The sequence below is a fragment of the Daktulosphaira vitifoliae genome, unplaced genomic scaffold, assembly GCF_025091365.1.
Source record: "Daktulosphaira vitifoliae isolate Bord-2020 unplaced genomic scaffold, ASM2509136v1 Scaffold_4, whole genome shotgun sequence".
Taxonomy (NCBI): Eukaryota; Metazoa; Arthropoda; class Insecta; order Hemiptera; family Phylloxeridae; genus Daktulosphaira; species Daktulosphaira vitifoliae.
The window spans coordinates 6,767,856-6,789,415 of record NW_026099575.1 but is presented as its reverse complement, the minus strand read 5'-3'; the positions used below and the strand labels follow the sequence as shown (position 1 = coordinate 6,789,415).

At 24.3% G+C, this 21,560-nt stretch overlaps 2 protein-coding genes and 1 long non-coding RNA gene across 4 annotated transcripts in view; 1 reads left to right on the top strand and 2 right to left on the bottom strand.

Moving 5' to 3' along the window:
- LOC126904140 (UDP-glucosyltransferase 2-like) overlaps positions 1 to 1,445 on the bottom strand; it is a 12,610-nt gene extending 11,165 nt beyond the window's left edge. Inside the window, exon 1 of the mRNA XM_050682896.1 lies at positions 1,356 to 1,445. The gene's annotated coding sequence lies outside the window, so the exon portion shown is untranslated. The remainder of the gene's footprint in view (positions 1 to 1,355) is intronic.
- Positions 1,446 to 9,711: 8,266 nt separating this feature from the next.
- Positions 9,712 to 21,406, top strand: LOC126904128 (uncharacterized). Of its 2 annotated transcripts, XM_050682866.1 has the most exons (9): positions 9,712 to 10,274; positions 14,115 to 14,604; positions 14,662 to 14,835; positions 18,299 to 18,400; positions 20,061 to 20,198; positions 20,358 to 20,441; positions 20,508 to 20,664; positions 20,769 to 20,952; positions 21,054 to 21,406. In XM_050682866.1, the coding sequence occupies exons 1-8, from the start codon at positions 10,185 to 10,187 to the stop codon at positions 20,905 to 20,907; spliced, it is 1,374 nt and encodes a 457-aa protein (XP_050538823.1). In that variant the 5' UTR covers positions 9,712 to 10,184; the 3' UTR covers positions 20,908 to 20,952; positions 21,054 to 21,406. The 2 variants fall into 2 exon arrangements, with proteins under 2 accessions (XP_050538823.1, XP_050538822.1); XM_050682865.1 differs by having other exon boundaries at positions 9,909 to 10,274; positions 14,115 to 14,835; positions 21,054 to 21,402.
- On the bottom strand, positions 14,968 to 20,508 carry LOC126904142 (uncharacterized). Its single transcript, XR_007703662.1, has 4 exons — positions 20,303 to 20,508; positions 16,491 to 16,625; positions 15,986 to 16,107; positions 14,968 to 15,237 (listed from the first exon to the last, which is right to left on the bottom strand). It is a non-coding gene; the product is annotated as an uncharacterized LOC126904142 (long non-coding RNA).
- Positions 21,407 to 21,560: the final 154 nt, after the last annotated feature.

The window sequence follows — 21,560 nt, the reverse complement described above, 5'->3', positions numbered from 1 at the left end:
AAAAAAAAAAAAAAAAAAAAAAAAAAAAAACACATCATAGTAAAACCAATACCTTCTCAGCTTCGCATCGAAGCTAAAATTTAGTTAGTATTTAGCGACGTTTTATTTTTATCATAACGAACAGATAAGAATTTTTTTACGTTACTTACTTCTATCACTTTTAACTAATAGAGTACGTAGAAAACTGGTAATTGTTTTATTTAATCTATTCTTCAGTTTTTATTAAAATAATAATAAGTTCCCATTTGTTTCGAATGTTACTCCTAAAGTCTATCCTTGGAAATAATTTTTCTTACAGTAAGCTTGATTCATAAAAATAAATCATATTTTATTCTATACATAATAAAAATTAATCACTCCTGGCTAATATTTAAAATTGAAAATATATTTAAATTATTTATTTATTTATTAAAAAAAAATATGTATTACAAAAATTGATTACAAAGTCACAAAAATTACTATTAAATCGCAGATATGTACTTCATATACATTGTTACCATTATCAACGCTAAACACATACTGACACCCCTCCAAAAAATCACCCTTATAGTGGCGTTATCTTTAAGTGATATTTTTATTTAATCGATTGTCATATTTTGTCAATTTACACAAGTTTAATAATAAATTTTTCAATGGGCCAAGGTCACGGATGATTTAATTATTCTTATAATAATAAGAATGTTTAATAAAACATTTATATTGTCTCTCTTACTTTAAGTTCTTTGTAATTATTTTCGTTTCTAATTAGATTAATGATTTTAAAAAGTTATCAACTTTTTGATTTTAATATTTCTTAAGTTTTCTTTAAGCCTGACCCCTATGTATCTTATTTTGTTATAATTTTGTTTGTTCTACTTAAATTTTATGACAACGTTTGAATTGTATTCTATAAATGCCCGATTCCACCCCTTCTTCTACATTATTTTTAAGGTATAGAGGTATTTTATATTATCCGGGTTTTTCGAATGAGCTACTTAGAGTTTTTAAGAGTTTTGGAATTTAGTTGCTTCTAAGAGTAATAATTTTAGAGATTTATTAGGTAAACCTAAAGATAAAGTAGAAGAAAATGTGTAATCACGCATTTATAAAACATAATGTGAAAGTTATAATAAATGTTACGTAGAAAAAACAAAAAGAAACATAAGAGACATATTTAAAGACACCTATATATAGAGTGTTCAGTAAGTAAGGAAACGAGTTTTTATTGTTCTTATTATTTGTAACAACTGACCTGTTTCTTTACTTACTGAACATCTATATATATATATTGTACGACAACTAGCTTTATTAGAAATAATTAATATCATTAAATAGCTACAGATATTTAGCCCTTAAAATAATAAATTCGTACGTACCTAGCTTTCACTAAGATAATTGATTCTTCGTTGTTAAAATGACTGCTTTAAAACTAAATTTAACTAACAATAAATGCTTTATATATAATTGTGACCTAGTTAATTTTATAACAATTTATTATGAATAAGTAAATAAATAAGTATATATAAATTATTATATTTATAAGTAAGTCTTAAGAAAATTATAAAATATTTAACTAATGATTAATAAACATGTCTATTCAATCTGTATTAAATGTTAATACGTATCTCTTAATGATAACGCTTATACCGAAATCAAAATCATTAAAACATATCTGAGTATTAATTACATAAAAATATATGGTTAATTAATTTAACATTATCATATTTTTTTATCATGGTTTGAAACAATAATTTAAATAATGAATCCATTTAACTAGAAATTCATTTTTCACTAAAAATGAACAAAAAATAATTATAAAACATACATCCATAAATATCATTTATTGATCTAGACACTATTAAATTATAAGTAAAAGTTCCATATTCCTTCATTAAATTCAAGCCTCTATTATTGTTTCTATAAAAAATCTCCAAAGATGTAAAATTATAAGCAAATAAACTCACCTAATTGTAATATAAATACAATAAAGTGAGAATATTCTTAGTATCTTATAGGGTCGTAATAAATATTTTATCTTGTATAATTATATAAGGTATAAAAGTTAGTAAATAAAACAAAAAAACAATTATTCATATTAACGAATACCCATAAAAATTTATTATGAAACTTAAATAAATGAAAATGTCTTTTATTTTTAGAATAAACTTTAGACATTATAATATAGAAAAATGTTGAATTTAGGCTATTAAAAGTATAATTAAAAGGCTGGACTAATCCGTGATTAGTGTTCACAATCACATGAATAAAATATGTGAATTAAATTAATTAAACAGTCTTTATAACATTCAACAGTAAAGTTTATTATCTATACTGTTGCAAATTATGTTTTTAATGGTAGTGCACTGGATCCAATGGGATGAAATGTAATCTATCGCGTCAAAACAAAACATTTTAAGTTATTTAAATAAATATAATTATGCTAAAACTATATTATGAATATACCGTGAAGTCTGTATTAGTCTAATTTTAGACATAAAAGTAATTAGTTATAGATTACACGAAACATATTGAAAGCATAATACGATTATCAATTTTATCGATTTGCGTCTTGATAATGTACTCACTTTTATTTCCCTATTAGCCCGTGTAGTTTAATATTTTTTCTGTGGTGTATTAGTAGCTAACATGGAACTGAATATCTCTGTGTGTAAATTAATAAATAATAATTATTTTATTAATGGTAATTAACTATGAAACGTATAACGTTTTATAACTTTTAAGTTTCTCAATATGATAATTATTAAAAAGTTTTAATATTTTTTAACTGAAGGTTTAAACCTCACGATTTTTTTTTTAATTCATCAAAAAAATGTTAAATTTATATGAATTTTGTTTTATTAACCTATATTGCTCTTAATTTTTTTTATTCAAAGTAACCTGTCGTATACAAGTTATGGTAGTTATAAATAATCATTTTTTTTAAGTTTATCAAACTATTAATAAGTAAAATTCAGTGTTAATAGTGAGATAAGAGCTCCTTATAATGAGTAATACACTGAAGTAAAATTAAAAGTTAAAGCGAACTCTTACCCCATTAATATAGTAAGAGTATTTTGAGTAAGTCTACCGAGCAATAATATAAATAAATAACTGTTTAACCTGTTATTTTTCAACTTAAAATAAGATTAATCTTAAAATGAATCGATTTTAGTAATTTTGCAATTCATGACAAAATTTGTGTAAGAAAATAAAAAATAATGTCATTACTTAATATTGATTAATAAAAATATTGTTTACCCTATCAATAAAAAAATTAAGTCTTAAAAACTTAAAATAACAATGTTAATGAGTGAATTATATTATAAAGGTAAGAACATTTTTTTAAATCTATTTAATTTTATCTCTATGACTTTGTACACAACCCCTTTTTTATATTAATATTTTGAATTAATTTTAACTGTAATAAAATTCATATAAACTAATATAGTTTACATATATCTTATGTTTAATAAACACATAACACACTACAAAATTTTAGAGGACCACTGTATGTAATTCAATTATATTTTAGCAGTTATAAACATAGTTATGCTTTATAATAAATGAAATATAATGATAAATTTATAAATATGTAAAGATACAAAAGAAAAAAAGTAATAATTGTTTGCAGAGTTGTTACGTTTAAAACATATTTTGACTGTGATTAAAACACCAACAATTTAAATATTTATACAAGTCATATGAGAAATTTAAAACCTTTTAAACTGTCAAATTATGCTTTAAAAACAGGTTTTCTTAAAAAGAACATTTTTAACAACCCTGATGGGTTGATTCGATAGACCATTAGCAATACAATCAAGTAATGAAACCAATTCGAAGAAAAATTTTATCATTTTTCTTTCATTTAAGTGTCTATTTTTGTTTTTGATCATTTAAAGGATAGAAATATATTTGAATATATAAATTTTAACTTTATAAACTTTGTTTTTGCTCTCCTGAATAATTGACAGATTCTGCACTCTTCATATGTATAACTAATTAATATGGATAAACTATATTGTAATATTAAATTATTATTATATTTTTTGTATTTTTTCCGATTTCAGTAAAAATTATGAGCAAGCTTTTCATTTATCCATTATGTAAAATGAAAATAAAAGAGAACGCCGCATTTTGCAAAAATCAGCAACATAAAATACGCACTATACGGCAAGGCATTTATACAAATACATTGATTACGTAAATAATAGTAACAACAATAAAACTAATGTAGTTTTTATTATGAACTAGACCAATTGTTGCTAGATGCAAGAAATATATGAGATTTTTTTTTTAATTTCGAGAAAATTAAATTAAAGTTTTTGATTTTCATGTAACATCATGTTCAATAAAATTCAAGTAAAACGCTCAAACTCTTCTTTTTCTTCTTCTTCATCGCCTTAATCCCAACTACTTGGGGTCTGTCACCCTTATCCTAAACTTTCACTTGTAGAACGCTCAAACTAGTAAAGTATTTTTATTAAAAACTTAATTTATCAGTTTAGCATAATTATGGTAGACTGAAAATTTTAACTGATCTGATTATAATCAAACCAGCTATTCTATATCCGTATATTTTTTCGTTAGATATTTAAAGAACATATGTTGTTAATATTTATGATAATGAATTAATAAATGTCCTAAATTTTAATTATTATGACAAAATCATATTTACAATAATCAAGCATTGTACAATTTTTTATTATTTAAAATTGTTATTATTATTTAAGAGAGATGGTGTGACCGAATCGGTAACGCGGCAGTGCGCAATGCCTCCGGTCGAGATTCAGTCACGGGCGTTTGCTGAACGAGTCATCAGTATAGTGATCGCGGAGTTGCCATCCCTCTCACAAGGGATGGACTAACTATCCCTCCCCGAGCATACAGGGTTAAAAATCTTCCTCTTAGATGAGCCATAAATCGCCCTCAAAGGGCCGTATAAAGCGATTTAAAAAAAAACTCATATTTATTAATTGTTTGGTAAGTAATGAGTACAATTCTTTCAGAGTTATTTTTTTCTTTTTTATCTAATAAATATCAAGAAAATATGAATATTTTGCGAAATCAGAAAAGCGTTATTACCACCTCGAAGCAATAGAAATTATAAGAAGATGATAATAAAAAAAGTAATTTCGTAATAACTGAATTATAACATAAGCGCTACGTATTCATATTATGTCGATTTCGTCATCCCAAGTTAACATGTCTTGTGTTATTTTATTAAACGGTACTATAAATATTGTCTATTAATGTTACTATTAGAAACATTTTTTTAAGAATATCCGTGCTTAAATTATAAACCGACAATATTGATATTTCTAACAATAACATTCTACAAATAAATGAATACCATTAATTTAAAAATGAAATTTATATTCGTTATACTATTGACATTTTAAAAGACAATTGTAAATCATAAGTAATATAAAACATGGATAAGGTATAAATAATTAAGTGCTAACAGGAAATAAGAATAAATTACATTTATACTATTACAGTTTCAAAAAAAATGACGTTTCGGCTAATAATTGCGCTGTTTTTGCTAATTTTGATTATTTTGGTAATGTCAACAATAAAAGTAAGTACATTTTTTAAATTGTATTTTATTATTTGAAATACATAATGTATCATTTTATTTCTGTTAATTTTATTTAAATTAATTTAATTTATGCACATTTTTAATTTAATAACAAATATTATATGAGCTAACCAGTGATGCACTGAATGATATTCATATTTGAACCTCCCTTCCGTGAGAAAATATAACCCAAATATACTAGTTACATTAAATAAAATACAACCTAAAATCACAATTATTTTATTATAATAACAAAAAAAAAATATATTTAAAAATAAAAAGGTCTATTTTATAAATATGATAATACTTTTTTCTTTAAATATTTTTACACAACTGTTATAAATTCATAAATTGTGAGCTATTTAAACACAGAAGTATGTGAAAAGAAATAGCGTGCGATTCTCCAAATTCTTTAAAATATTTTTGTTTTTTAAGTTCCTAATGCATAAATAAAAAAATTATATAAATTAAGATGCCCAATATATTTGAAGTCTTAAATTTTGAGAAAGCCGTCCGGGAATTTGTTCGTGTTTTCATGTAATTTTTGAACACCAAAACTTTAGGTATTAGTATTCTGAGGTAACCTTTTCAACATTTTCTCTTAAATATCCTAAAAATATTACTTAGTAATTATTAATTCATAACTCTTTTTATTTTACAATATTTTTCGATTTTTATCTCGTATTTGTAGAAGATGACGAAAATAACAATTTTTAGAAAACTCATATTTGTTCTCAATGAAGATGATTGAGAGAATCGAAAGTCACTGTATTAGGCGAGATACAAATGAAGTTGTCTTACAAATTTAGATTCAAAACCATTCACAGAAGTCTGGAAAAATCATATAAATTTAAGTTCATCATCTATCCCCGCCTTACGAAACAATTGATTCAAAATTCTATTTATGAAAACGTTTAAAATTATTTTTCAAATACAAACAAAAAAAAAAACGGTAGCACAGTGGGGTCGCGGCATAGTGGAGACATTGCATAGTTGGGTTCAGTCTAGATTTAATCTGACAGTGATTAAAATCACTATCATAAGAAACGCTTCGATGCAAATCTGTAGATAGTGTTTAATTTTAAAAAATTGATGGATAATTGCAAAAGCAACATCAACTTCTATTAAAATAAAATACAAAACCCATAATTTTCATACAAAAATAGCATATTTTTGAATATGGTAGCCATTTGCGTATAGAAGATAGGTCGTCGGGACAAATTTTTTTTTTTCATTTTGTAGTACATAAAATAAGCTTTAATTTTATATATGTTTAAAGGACGCAGTATTTCCGGAACATTTTCAAAAATTAAGTTGAAAAAGTTATTTTTTGTAAAAAAGTTACTATTTTAAATCCTCCCAGTGAGCAGAATAAGTGTTAGATTTTCAAAAAAAATTATATCAAATGAAAGGGAAATATCTAAGGTTTCAATACAAAAAAATATTATTTTTATTTGTTCATTTTTGAAAAAGTTATGGCAGTTTTAAGTACAAAAAACATCCCGATAAAATGTAATTTTTATCGCAAACATTACATTTTTTTTTAAATTTTCGACAGCCATTTGCACATAGAAGATAAGATGTCGGGACAAATTTTTTTTTTTCATTTGATAGTATATAACATAACCTTTGATTTGATATATGTTTAAAGGACGCAGTATTTCCGGAACATTTTCAAAAGTTCAGTTGAAAAAGATCTATGTTTTTTACAATATTTTAAGTTTTGAACGCCCCCTATATAAGGGGAAATTGTCCAATTTTAATAAAAAGTATGTCAAATGAAAGATGTACTTATAATGTATTTAGAAAAAAAAAATTTGTGCTGATATATACATTTTTCAAAAAGTTATAGCATTTTTAAGTTGAAAATTTAAAATCGAAAATCGAAAATTTTAACACAAAAATAGTGTTTTTTTAACTACGGCAGCCGTTTAAATGTAGAAAAAAAAGTGTCGGGACAAATTTTTTTTTTTCATTTTGTAGTACATAAAATAAGCTTTAATTTGATATATGTTTAAAGGACGCAGTCTTTCCGGAACATTTTCAAAAATTAAGTTGAAAAAATTAATTTTTGTAAAAAAGTTGCCATTTTAAATCCCCCCCAATGAGCAGGTTAAGTGATAGATTTTCAAAAAAATGATATCAAATGAAAGGTAAATATCTAAGGTTTTAGTATAAAAAAAAATTATGTTGATTTGTTGATTTTTCAAAAAGTTATGGAAGTTTTAAGAAAAAAAAGTGAAAAAATTTCGAAAATTAGCGATTTTTAAATTTGTAATTTTTTTGGATATTTCCCCCATTTGCGGGGAACGAGGGAATTTTTTTCAATTTTTAAGGGTAATGTCTTCAACTAGATACGATTTGTGATCTTTTGACGTATTTTTGAAAGAAATCGGTCCAGTGAGAGCTGAGAAAAAGTGGCAACAGACATAAAAAAAAAAAAAAACACATCATAGTAAAATTAATACCTTCTCCGCTTCGCATCGAAGCTAAAATTTATAATTGAAAAAAAATACTTTTTATCACATTAATTATAATTTTCAAATAAAAAAAAACTAATATTTATATATAGAGTATACTATACATAAGTTTTTTTTTACATTATATACAATTTATACAATACATTTAATATTTAATACATGTATTATATTATTTAACGATCCCATTATTTGAATATAAGGGTTTCTTTTTTCAAAATTTGAGAAGTTTCGCTTGGGAAATTTTTCTTATGTGTTTAAAAATATTATATTGAATGTTTTGAATTCGTCCTCTTTCCCCGTTCATAAACCTACCCCACCTTATCCTATTTATTTCAATATAGTTGATAAAAACATATTTTTAGGCATGTCACGTTCCAGTAACTATTTCTTACAACGACAGAAATTGCTATTGTGATTGTTGTTGCAATTATGATGGTGACAATGTTGACAGTAGAAATTTTGTAGGTGGTACTACTAGTAGACTCAGTGGATTCTCTGGAATTGGTAGTAATCTATTAAGAAGTTTACTAGGTCAATATTTATAATTTTTTTTTTATTTGTAAACATGTATTATGTTATTTAATAATAATAAATAAATTTTCATGTTATGAATTGCTAATGATTTTTATATATAATAGCTATGCCTCTCCCTTACTGACTACAACATTTATCTCTAAAATAAAATAACGAGCAAAAAAAAAGCTCTCAATGTATAAATGAATAGGATAGTTTTCTGACTGTGATTTGCTCATCTCATCAAGAAAATTTGACTATGCTACTCCATTCGTTTTATTTATATTGCGTTTAATAATTATATCAATTATCTGAATTAAATGTATTTTCAATTGTATCATACATTAGTCATTGATATTATTACACGTCGGAAGTGTCTACTCATTATTTAGTACGCTGAGTTGATGTAGTTTGTTTAAAATAACTTATTACACGGTTCGTGGTTGTAAAATCTATAAAAAAAGATGTTTAAAAATATAGGTTATTTAAATTTGTTGTCATTGAAATATAAATCGATTGCAATTACAAGCTATTCACGTTTCAAACAATCAAAACTGCATTTGTTGTGATCTAATTCTAAAAATGATACAATATTAATAAAAATAAATCATCAAACACTAAGTAATACTATAATTATATCTACGTTATAAAACACATCTTGGTGCTAAAGAAACTCATGATCACAAGATTTCTTTAAAGATAAAGTATTTTGTAAGCTGGCTAATAGCCTATCTAAAATTGTTAATTTAACGGGTTTATCAAATTAACCTGGTCTATATCTTATTTGCCGAGTCCTTGAGATCTGTTTGTGTTATGCAGACTTATATCATTAAAAAGTGTCTAATAAACTTAAATGAATGTTTTATGTAATATGTATTATTTGAATAGTATAAATAAAATTCTTAGGATAGTAACACTTAGAAATCATCAAAATCTTCATCTGTATTTATGTTTATAAACTATTATTTATCCGCCACGTTAATTTCAATAATCCATTGTAAATTATTCTCGACAGTAATTACAAAAAAGTAAATAAGCAATTCACTTTGAACAATAATTTACGTATAGTTTCAATTAATGATTCAACTAATGTGAACGCGATCTACAATTGCTGTGTTGCAAAAACTAAAAATGTAATATTTTAAATATATTTTCGCGTTAAACTAGCAGAACATCACGTGTACACATTAAGTTACTCATTAGTTGGATTTTTTCGGACCATGTTTTGCTTGAGAACCAAAGGGACAATCAAAATTAATCAACCGTATCCGGATATCCACATACGCTGGTGTGAATGTCTGATGTGGACAAAAGTGGTTTATATTTTAATACAAAATTTACGACAGAAGGATACTAGCAAAACGATAGACAGAGGAGAAAGTTGAACTCGACCTCAGACTGGTATGTTACTTAATCATAACCGCTGAGCTGAATGTTACGTACAGACGCATCATGCGGCTACGTTAGTGTATGCGTCGCGCTGAAATGATACATACGCTCAGGATACATTAACAATGACAGTGTTGTAATAACTTCAACCGCGTTTTCTAATGTAACATTTATCACAATAACCGTGCAAAGTGAACTCCAGTAAAATATTATTATTTGGTAAACACTAACTTTAAACGAATATAATGCGTTTTGTACGGCCAAGATGGATAAATAAAGTTACAGTAGAGCCAATGTTATTTTTATACTTTGTAACGTTGGCTGTATCAGCTTTGGTAAGTACTAACTGACCTAATATTTATTGCATTTTTTAAATATCTTTTTATTCTTGATTAATAGTTTAATAAAAATAATTGAATTTACATACATACACTTTAAATAGGTTAAAGAAACACTACTTTACGTGGTTACATTGTGAACGTAATTTATTTTAAACGTTTTTAGTTTTACTGTCTCAATACACTGTAATTACAAGATAATTTACTCGTTTAATATTTTATGTTTTAAAAATTAGGAGTAATTAAAAATTGGAGTACGTGTAACTGTAGTTCAATACAAACTAGTCGTTAATGCCAGGTGAAAAACATCTTAAAAAAACAAATATTTTATCTGGGTAATAAATAGGCTTACATAATCCTTAAAACGTACAATTATTTGAATTTTTTCAAAAACGTGTCCGTAGACACTAAAGACTGATTTTTGTGTAAATTATTCAAAGTATTTTAATATTCTTTTATTTATTCTAATGTGTTCCGAAAACTTAAAAACAAATATAACATATTTTATTTTTATTTTGTTTATATCATAAGCGAAATTTGAAAAAAAAATTGTAGTCTAATTATAATTTTATCCTACCTAAAAATTTTTGTTTGTTTCGCGTTATGCATAATTTTTTAAATATTTTGATGTGCTTTGGTAGATAAGCCCCTCAAACTGGACCTATGATATAAATACTATAAATATCGTTAACTATAAAACTTCTGGATTATGTCTCCCAAACAAAAATTTAAATAAAGTTGTTGAAGATGTTTTATTATTGCCTAATTAAATAATATTGCTTTATTAATTACCAGTATTTGGAAAAAATTTAATAATAAATCACAGTAAAATATTTTGAATTGATTTATCGTACAATTAAAATATTCTTAGTTTTGGTTCTCACGACACATTTCATTTTTTTTTTTTTAATTTTAAGATTTATTCTTTATATTATATTTAGAAAACATATCTTTTTTATGACCGTCTTATTTTTATGGCTTTTTCAATACAAATAATATTAAAAACAACAGATTCTTATAAAACATGCAGGTTATTCAATATTAATTTTATCAAATTTAAGTTAAAATTAATTTAAGTTTTAGAAATGACCTTATTATATTTGAAAGTTAACACCAAAAAAAAACTGTATATGAAATTCTAAACTTTAATGACTTTCTAGAAATAGTGTATAAATTGTTATTTTTGAGCTCAATTAAAATTGTTAAGAAGTTATTATTTTATAATGATTTTCAAATATGATATTTTATAGTGTATTTTCGATTTTTCAACGAAATTTCAAATATTTAAAACAATTTTTTTCGAATTAAGAGACCTACTAAGTTAGAAATCGTATAAAAATTTACGTGTTCTATATGCAATCAATTTAAAAAACAAGGTTTGAAAACAACAAAAAAACTCCATTGTTCAATTATTTGATTTTGAAGAGACCTTTACTGTTTTTCTAATGCTGTATTTTACATATTTTTCTCGAACTTCAAATTTTTATAGTGAAACATAAAGTATACAACTAGATTCGATACTACATTTGAAAATTACTATAAAATAATAACTCCTTAATGGAAGTTTTAATTGAGCTCAAAAACTTCAATTTAAATAGAAAGTCTCCATTTTTAGAATGTTATTATTTTTTAATGTAAATTTTTATTTATAATAACGTAAATTCTAAAATTTATACAATTCGATAAAATTAATATTAAACAACCTGTGTGTTTTTTAAAATTTTGTTTTTTTTTTTAATTTTTATATTGAAATAATCATAAAAATGGGAAAGTCATAAAAAATAATTGTTTTAATATAAATATAGCATAAAAAATAAACCCTGAAAATTTATAACAAATTGAGGTGGTCGTTCTGTCACTTCTGGATGACTTAGCATAGATTAACAATAATATAATTGTAAAAAAAAAAAGAGGTTATTGATTTATATATAATCTGGAAAGGGAGGTAACAAAACAGGGGCATTTAAGATAGGTACGATCCCCCCTCCTTAACACAGAACAATCAATATTTTTCAAATCTGATTTTTACGAAATATGGGTTTAAAAACTTTTTTTTTGCTTATAACTTTTTAGCAAAAATATTTCTCTAGCGTGCTTACCAAAAAAAAAAAAAAAATCAAATTTCTCTGCTGTAAAATGAGTTTTAAATACGCCTCTGCAACACAAGTTTATTTTGGGGCGCAAAAGTTTCAAGTACGTTCATACATAAAATTGTAATTAACATGGAAGTATATGATTTACATAAATGAAACGCTCCGTAATAATTAAGTTTGATTAACTAATGTAATGTTTTAAGCAAGTCAGAAGAGTGTTTAATGTAGTGTGTATAAACCACAAATTATGTAAACTAACTATTCTGACAATGAAGTTTAATTTGATTAAGAGTAATATTTCTAGACGTAGGGCTTGTTGTGTGATATACATAAGCGGACTAGTTCACTGTGCTGCAACTCATTAGCACAATGAGCCAGTGATCATTGTGCCTACGACATTTTTTTTTTCAAAAAAAAAAAAGAAATTTTCTGGGACGGTATACATAGCGATACAAGCCAATTTTTTTTATAACACAATGAGACTATACTCCATAGTCTGCCCCTATAGGATATGCCATACATTTTTATATGCTTTAGACAAACTTTACACCTTTAAAATATTATTAAATAGGCGATTTTTTGAACATATTTTAGCGTAATTTTTTAATAATATATCAAATGTTTGACTAATATTTATTAAATTTTAAATACTTTTATTAAAAAATTTAGTGAAAATAGTTTTAACCTATAATGGGATTAAAAATATAATTATCTTTCTACCTCTATCTTTATACTCTGAGCATTTATCGTTTATCTTTAAGTTATTTTACCTATTTAAAAGCGTTTACATAATTTAAAGTTTTACCTCTCTCACGGTGATTTAAAAAACTGTATTTACATGACAGGCGCCGGAACGGTCAATGAACATAATTGCCATCACAACATAATACTTATCTTTCATTGAAGTTATCAACCCATAAAAGTCAAGTTCACGACATGTTTTCAATTGTTCATTTATACGTATTGTATAAATACCAAATATGTATTAAGATCCTTTAATTAAAAATTTGATAATTTAAAACGATATGTATGAAATTTAGTGCTGGATAATAACTTGATATTTTTCTAGGGATACTATAAACGACATTTCATTATAATGAAATAAATAATTATTCATACATCGTACATTATATTTTGTAGATATATAAAAAATTAAACTAATTCGGGAGGATTATATTTCCCTAGTATCCCCTTGAGCACGACATCAATTACAATAATGTATTATTTTATATTTTAAGTATTACTAAAGTTAGTAAATCGTAATATTTTCGAATTGGATTCATTTGTAAACAATTCTGAACTTCAAACTAATATTCACAATTAACATTTATTTCTTATAAATTAATTTAATACTGAATTTAATAAAAATATATTTTTAATACTAATGAATTGATAAATTTTCACCGAATGTTTCTGAAACTTTACACCTTTAATGTAAGATATAATTTTAAATAGGTTAAGGTTATTAGTTATTTACTTTTACATAAAATATTGTTTCTTATAGTTTTGATTTTGTTTATCGGAATTTTAATTGGGTTATATATAATTGATTATTAATTTTACAATACAAATTTTATTTGTGAAGATAATAACTGAGATATCTTATCAATTATGATACATCATAAACGAAAATACTTTGTTTATGTCAATTTTTTATTGTTTATTGACATTTATGTCAAAACAATCCAAGGATGTTTTAAACACGTGAATTTTTCATTTTAAAATTGTTTTGATTATTTTTTAGGTAGGAACAAACTTGATATTGAGGAAAGGGTGTGATGAAACGGCGACTGTTCAACCGGATCTCAGCGAAAAATGTCTTCATGAAACCTACGCACAAGCGCTAGTCACCAAAATTCAAACTTGGAAACTTACCATTCAATATGCTGTACCACTAATTTTTTTACTATACGCCGGTCCATGGAGTGATAATCACGGTCGGCGAAGGAGACCTTTAATGTTTATACCTATAGCTGGTCAATTATTAACTGATTTTTTTAATATCGTCAATGTATACTATTGGTACTGGCCACCAGCTGTAGCTGCTATTTTTGAGTGTTTAGTACCAGCGTTGACTGGATCCAGAATCTGTTGCGTAGTCGGCGTGGCTTCGTACATTGCTGATAATACCAAAGTAGAAAACCGAACCAAACGAATTGGAATACTCATGTCGTTGTACTTCATTGCTACCCCTATTGGTGCATGTTTGGCCGGATTTTTAAATCTTAAAATAGGTTTCTATGGTACTTTCCTCTTTTGTATGATACTAAATTGTACGTCGTTGCTACTAGGGCTGTTACTAGTAAAAGACACATCAGTAAAATATGAAAAACAGTCATTATGGAAAACACTAAATCCTAAAGTTATTACTGATTCGATGAAGGTGTTGTTAAAAAAGAGGCCTAGAAGATCATTGTTAATTTACATGACTATTGTGTCGCCTCTAACCGTTGGACCCATGCAAGGTAAAAATAAATAATAGTTTAGTTATAATAGGCACAATGTAAATATACACTCGACTATAATCGACATATTATAAACAAAGGAAATAATGCAAAAATAACATATTGTTATTATTTTTAATTTATTCCTTGTAAGTATTTCATATAATCATATAAAATATTACGTGTAAACTAACAATTATTGATAAATAAATTTTACTTTAGTTTTCAATCCAAATTGATTTATTTAAACTTTCTGAAAATAATTTTTTCGTTTTTCCTTCGTATATATCTATAAATTTGATAAGTATAATTAGCTATTGAATATTTTTTTAAATATTTCAAACTTTTGATGTTGAACTGTGGAGTATAAGTTAATCTTCTTCGTCTTCTTCCTCGCCTCCCTCCTCCTTCCTATAAGTTTATCTAAAATTAAAAATATCAATTTTAATTAATTTTAATTCTAAATAATAATAGCAACAAGTGAATTATTATTATAAAATTTTATCTATTTATTTATTCTCAATCGCAATGTTGACATAAATTTAATTAAACATTTTAATTATTATTTTGTCTATGTAATATAATTAATCAAGTATAAATAATATTAATCTAACGACAGACTAGTGTAAATTGTAATTCGACATATGATCAAAATCTTATTATAACTATAGATTGGCACAAAATCAATTTTTGCAAGTAACTCGTTTATTAAGTTAATTATATATCAATCAATTTCATATTATTGTTCTACTTTGTGACTCTTTGGATATATTTCAACAATATTAATGACTGAAAGTACTACGATATTTTTTCTTTGATAAAATATTATTTTTTTTTAACGATGAATTTTATTATATAAATTTGTTTTGGTAGAAAAATAGTCAATGCGTCAAGGAAAAATAAAGTCTTACGTCTGTCTTTTATTTATTTAGCATCAATTTTTGTAAATTGTGATCGATTGAGGAATAGAAACCGATTTTCGATAGTTAATAAAAAATGAAAGTAGCTATTAGTTAATAAATAGATTAATAGACGTAATAGAATGTATAGTGTTGTATATTATTTGCACAGAAAATCTAATATAATATGATATGGCATTTGTTTATTACCTAATAATTATTTCATTTTCTATATAACTTCACTTATAGATTCACGACATTTTAATACATACCTACACTATCTCTTGAGTTAACTGTATTATTCAAGGAGAGTAAAATTTTTCTTATATTTTATTATCATACAAATTAACTTCTTGCGATTTTTTTTTTTTTGTAGGTCAATTCAGTAGATTAACTAGAAAATATTATTAAATTAACATAATTAATATAAATTATAATAAATTAATATAATTAAATTATATTATGATTAATCAAGTAACTTAAGCGTGTTATTATAAATTATTAAAAAAAAACGGTTAAGTCAATTTTTTATTTATTTTAATTTTATGGTTTGATTCGATAGGCCATTAGCAGTAGTATCAATTAATAAAATCCATTTGAAATGTATTCATTTTTATAAGATTTAAATGTAAATTTTTGTTCTGTTATTAATAAGATAAGAATTAATAACTTAATGTTTACACTCTTTAAAGAATTACAGAGATGGACAGTTTCTCTTGTATCTCTCATTTAATTTTCACCATATAACAAAAAATATATATATTTTTTATATTTTACCTTAAATAAGTTCATTTGTTAGTGTACTCAGCTCAGACGGGAATGCTACGTACCTCAATGCGTAGGACTGGGGTTCAAATACATTGCACTGGACTGTATAGGTTTTTTCGTTCTCTCTAACCCAAATGTAGATAGCTTATAAAAAAGAATATAAATCATAAATAGAATAACAATAAAAATTCAAATCATTTCAAAGTTTTAACGTTTTAAACTTAAAAAAAGATTCTTGAAAAAATATTTAAATTTAAAAACAAATGATAACCCCGTAGGTTAATACAGTTTTTATTTTTATGATTAATGAATTTTAAAAATCAATTTCATGATAAAAGCAAACAATAACAGTAATTTAAATCAAACTTAGATCACATTTTCTATTATAACATGTTTCCAAGGACCTGAAATAACGTCATTGATAAAGACAACCTTCATGAAAATTTCTCATCGCTAACGGTTTATATTAAGCATAAATAATTTCATATCATGATAAATTTTACATATAATTAACTGTTATCAATTAAAATTGAACTATAGTAATATTATACTAAATTGACACATAATTTTTTTGCAAAAATTTATCCATTCTTAGAGGAAAAAATTTAATTCTTAGAAAAGTATTTTATTATAATTTTTAATTTTGACAGACCTTTTCCTTTTCGTAATATTTCTTAATGTTATAGTAATAGTTAAATAGAATGCTATGCTCATAGATTACAAAGTAACTAACTAGTTATTTAATACTACATAATCATAATTCAATTATTACTAATGACGACTATGAAAAAATAAATATAGTTGCAGTACCTTTCTCGAATCAACACATTATTAATCAGACGCCCTTGGAATAGTTCACTTATATATTTTTTTTTTTTAGATTTCATATTTTTGAAAGGAATATTTTAAAAAACGCTTTATGTTCTAGATTCAACGTGTTTCAAAATTATACCTATAAATATGATTAAACATAACGATGTGCTTTTTATTTAACTATTTACTACGAAAAGATAAAAAAAATAGTCTTCATATAAAAATATAGCTTATGTGCACAGTTAATTTTTAATTAAATACACTTTACTGAACAATTATTCCAATCGTAATAATTTGATATTATCATATAACGACAATAAAATATTCATGTTTGATATTTATCTTCAATATAATATAAAAAAATGGTATTTCCTTTTTATTTTATAGATCACATATTACAAATTTTGTGAAATTATGCCTCTTATTACAATAAAAAAAATTTACTTTATAAATAATAAAATAATATAAATGTTTTTGTTATTTATAAGACGTGCTTAAATGACAAAATCACAAAGGCTCATAGAAATAGTTAATAATTTTTTAATCACGTAATAATCAAGTATTTCATAGAATTTATAGTAAGAAACACACTGGTTAATTTTAAAAATATTAATGAAATCATTTAATTCATAAAATAACTTATTATTTACCAATCATAAACAAAATCAAAGTTTTGTGTCGATATTAAATAGTTATTTTAAGGTAATAATAATAATTTATTATTATTTATTAAGTCTATTTTCAATATTCCCAATTCCTAATAATAAAAAATAAAGAAAAGATTTGTTTAGTTAAAAGTTCTTTTAGCATTTAATGTTGATTAATAACTAAATATGTTTATTCAAACAAATATTATATTCAGACATCATCTTAATATAGTTTTTTTTTCAATCATTTGTTTAAATATTATATTTTTTTTTTTATCATAAACATTAATTTGATAATAACATTTTTTATTATATAATTATATTTAAAATTTATTATATTATTTTATACTGTTTCAGGAGAATATTCGATACTTTATTTATTTGTAAGATACAAGTTTGGATGGAACGAAATTGATTATGGCCTTTATGCCGCATACAAGATGACCGGTATTCTTATAGGTATTAATCATAAGCTTACTGCATAATACATTGCTTTTGAGCCCAAAAAATGGGGACGCAGCTTAGGTAGAACAAGTATAGAAAATATCTGACTGAAATTAATATATCATATCATAAAATACGCTTCGATGCGAATCACTAGATAGTATTTAATTTTTAGAGAGAATTGTGTGGATTATTTTAAAATCAACATCAACTTCTATTTCCTTTTTTTGTAACCTAATTAAAATGTTTATAATTATAACACATAAATAAAATTTTATCTATGTAATTCAATTTTGTATGAAATTGATATTCAATAATTTAACATTGTAATTTTAACGGAAAAATCTCTTCCTTTAATGGTCTAATTTAATTGATAGTAAAAACTTCAAAAATCCTCCCATAAAATATTTATAATTAACACTTATATCTTATTTATCATACCTATGACATAATTATTATATCTAAAATGAATACAGAATTCAGTATGTCAGGAAACAGGTCAGTTATTACAAACACTTATTGAACATGCATATAAACAATCAATTTTTGTGGATACTTTATTTTTTAATACTTTTTTTAGAATCTTTAATCTTTAAGAGTAATAAAATAAGGTACATTTTCCCCTTAAAACTCTTCATTCATAATTCTTAAGTTATCTTTTTAGGGTTAAATCTTTCATAATTAATTTAATAATACGGTACTAAAATTATAATAATGCAATTATCTAAAATATCGATTTTTGATTTATCGTAATATCGATGTGACAATATCACGATCCAAAATATTAAAAAGGCTACCAATTATAAAATATCATAAGACCTCTTCAAATATGGATTTTTCAAAAAAAAAAAAAAGAAAGTTTGATTATTTTGACCTTTTGTTAGTTAATTATAATTTCTGTAATAAAATTTTAATTCATCATAAGCCTTGGTAGCTAATACATAGTTGTTATAAAAGACAGCTATCTTTAATTAAAACAAACAATTATAACACGAAATATTTGTATTGACTTGATATATTTTACTTGGCGATAATCAGTGTTTATAAACTTGATCAATTATCATAAGTTAATTTTTTTTCACAGTAGACTATATTCTCAACTTTTGTTTGATCAAAATATCTGAAGATATTTAATTTAGAAGTGACCAATTTTACACTTGCTTATTATATATCAAAAAAATTATTTTTGATTATATTCAAACAAACTTATTTTCCTTAAACATATATTAGATTAAAGCTACCACTATGTACTTTGAGAAAAAAAAATAAAAACTATCGGAAATGTTGTCCGGTATTAAATAAAAAAATCATACAATTTTAATTTTAAGTGGCTGCTTTTTAAGTGTTTTACATATCAACAAAATATCTTTATCGTTTAAAGCTAAATCATAATATAGCTTATTGAATTTACTACATGATTAAAAACAACCTCTAAAATCTTAAATCATGTAATTTTTGAAGAATGTGTTAATTTTTTAAAAATTTTTGTAAATACTTTCAAAACGTTTAATAAAGTTATTACAATCACAGTCAGATATCAATCAATACTAATTTAATAAATGCCTCAACTCCACTTTGCTGGATCCGTACTTTACTTTACTTTTTTTTTACTTTTTAATCACTCTATTTATGCAGCCAATACATAAAAGTGTTCATATACCTTGTATTTTTTTAGGAACTAGCATAGCAATATGGTTAATGAGTGTAAAACTAAAAATGCACGATGCTGCTATTGGATTTATTGGAAGTGGATTTGATTTAATTGCTGCAATATGCTATAGTGTGGTGACTAAGCCTTGGCATCTATATGCAGGTATGAAATAGTTAAGTGTAAATGTATAAAATAATTTCTATTTTATGACAATGAAAATTTTTCTTTTAAAATTAACTTTTAAATAAAATGTATTAAATCATTACCTTAAATTAAGTGTGCATCATTAACGTTACATTTATTTAATCGTTTATTGTTTAGTACCAGTCATTGACATCTTTCACGGCGCCGCCTTTGCTGTTAGTGCTTCGATGGCTTCTAAACTTGTTGAAAATACAGAGTTGGGTAAACCACTAAAATAAAGTACAAAATAATTTAAATCTATAATAACATTTTTAAACTTATCTTTAGCGCAACTAAATTCAGTACGAGGCATGTTAGAAACTTTAGCACCTATTATTGTGTATCCATTGTACAATCAAGTGTATAAAATGACTTTTGAAACGCTATCAGGTGCTTTCTTCTTAGTAACCGCTGTATTAACCATACCCGTTGTCATATTATTCGGGTAAATAATTAGATATTACTTTTTCGTAACTTGTTACGTAACTCTTACTCGTAATTGCATTGATTTTGACACACTTATTTTTGTGAATTTAATATGTTTTATAGGTTAACATATAAGGCTGATAAAGATAACACGATATTCAATACTGATACTGAAATTGAAAAACAAAAAAAAACAGAAACCAAAGATATGTGTAACAATACTATTGAGAATAAAAATAACACATCTGTAAACCCCGTTTGATAAAAAATCTCTACTTTTTTTTATCGTTTTATTACTATTTATATACAGAGTGTTCAGTAAGTCAGGAAACGGGTTTCTATTGTTCTCATTGTTACAAACAATGAGAACAATAGAAACCCGTTTCCTGACTTACTGAACACCCTGTATATTCGAAAGAACGAAAATGTTATTCTAAACATGAATAACATAAACTTAAAAATAGAGTTGAAACGAAGGGTATAAACTTCAGACAATATTTTGATATAGAGAAACTGAAGACTACTTTATTTTTTGTACCTATGAATGTAGTGTTATAAATGTGTTATAATTTTATACAAGTTAACTAATAATTTGTTATATTTGTAATTATAACAATGCTGTAAAAAATATGTTATACTAATGAATGCATTTTGTTTTATTCTCCTAAAAATTCTTTAAATCAATTCTTAATTAGTAGTAACCTTATGCTAATAAATTAAACGCAAATAACTTTAAGATTAGATTAAATATACGGAATATACGCGTTACAAAACTATACAACCTAGTCATTTTATATTGTTAATTAAGTAGTCACATTATTTAAAAGTAATTTAAAATTAGTCACAATTAAAAGATTATTATTCCTAATGTAATAAAATCGTTAATACAAATTTGTAAGACCTAATTAGATATTT

What these genes read in the sequence shown, in the direction of transcription:
- LOC126904128 (XM_050682865.1), top strand. Translation starts at nt 10,185, where the DNA reads ATGCGTTTTGTACGGCCAAGATGGATAAATAAAGTTACAGTAGAGCCA. An exon ending in GCCTTGGCATCTATATGCAG is followed by an intron (nt 20,199 to 20,357) that starts GTATGAAATAGT and finishes TTTATTGTTTAG; the next exon opens with TACCAGTCATTGACATCTTT. An exon ending in TGTTGAAAATACAGAGTTGG is followed by an intron (nt 20,442 to 20,507) that starts GTAAACCACTAA and finishes ACTTATCTTTAG; the next exon opens with CGCAACTAAATTCAGTACGA.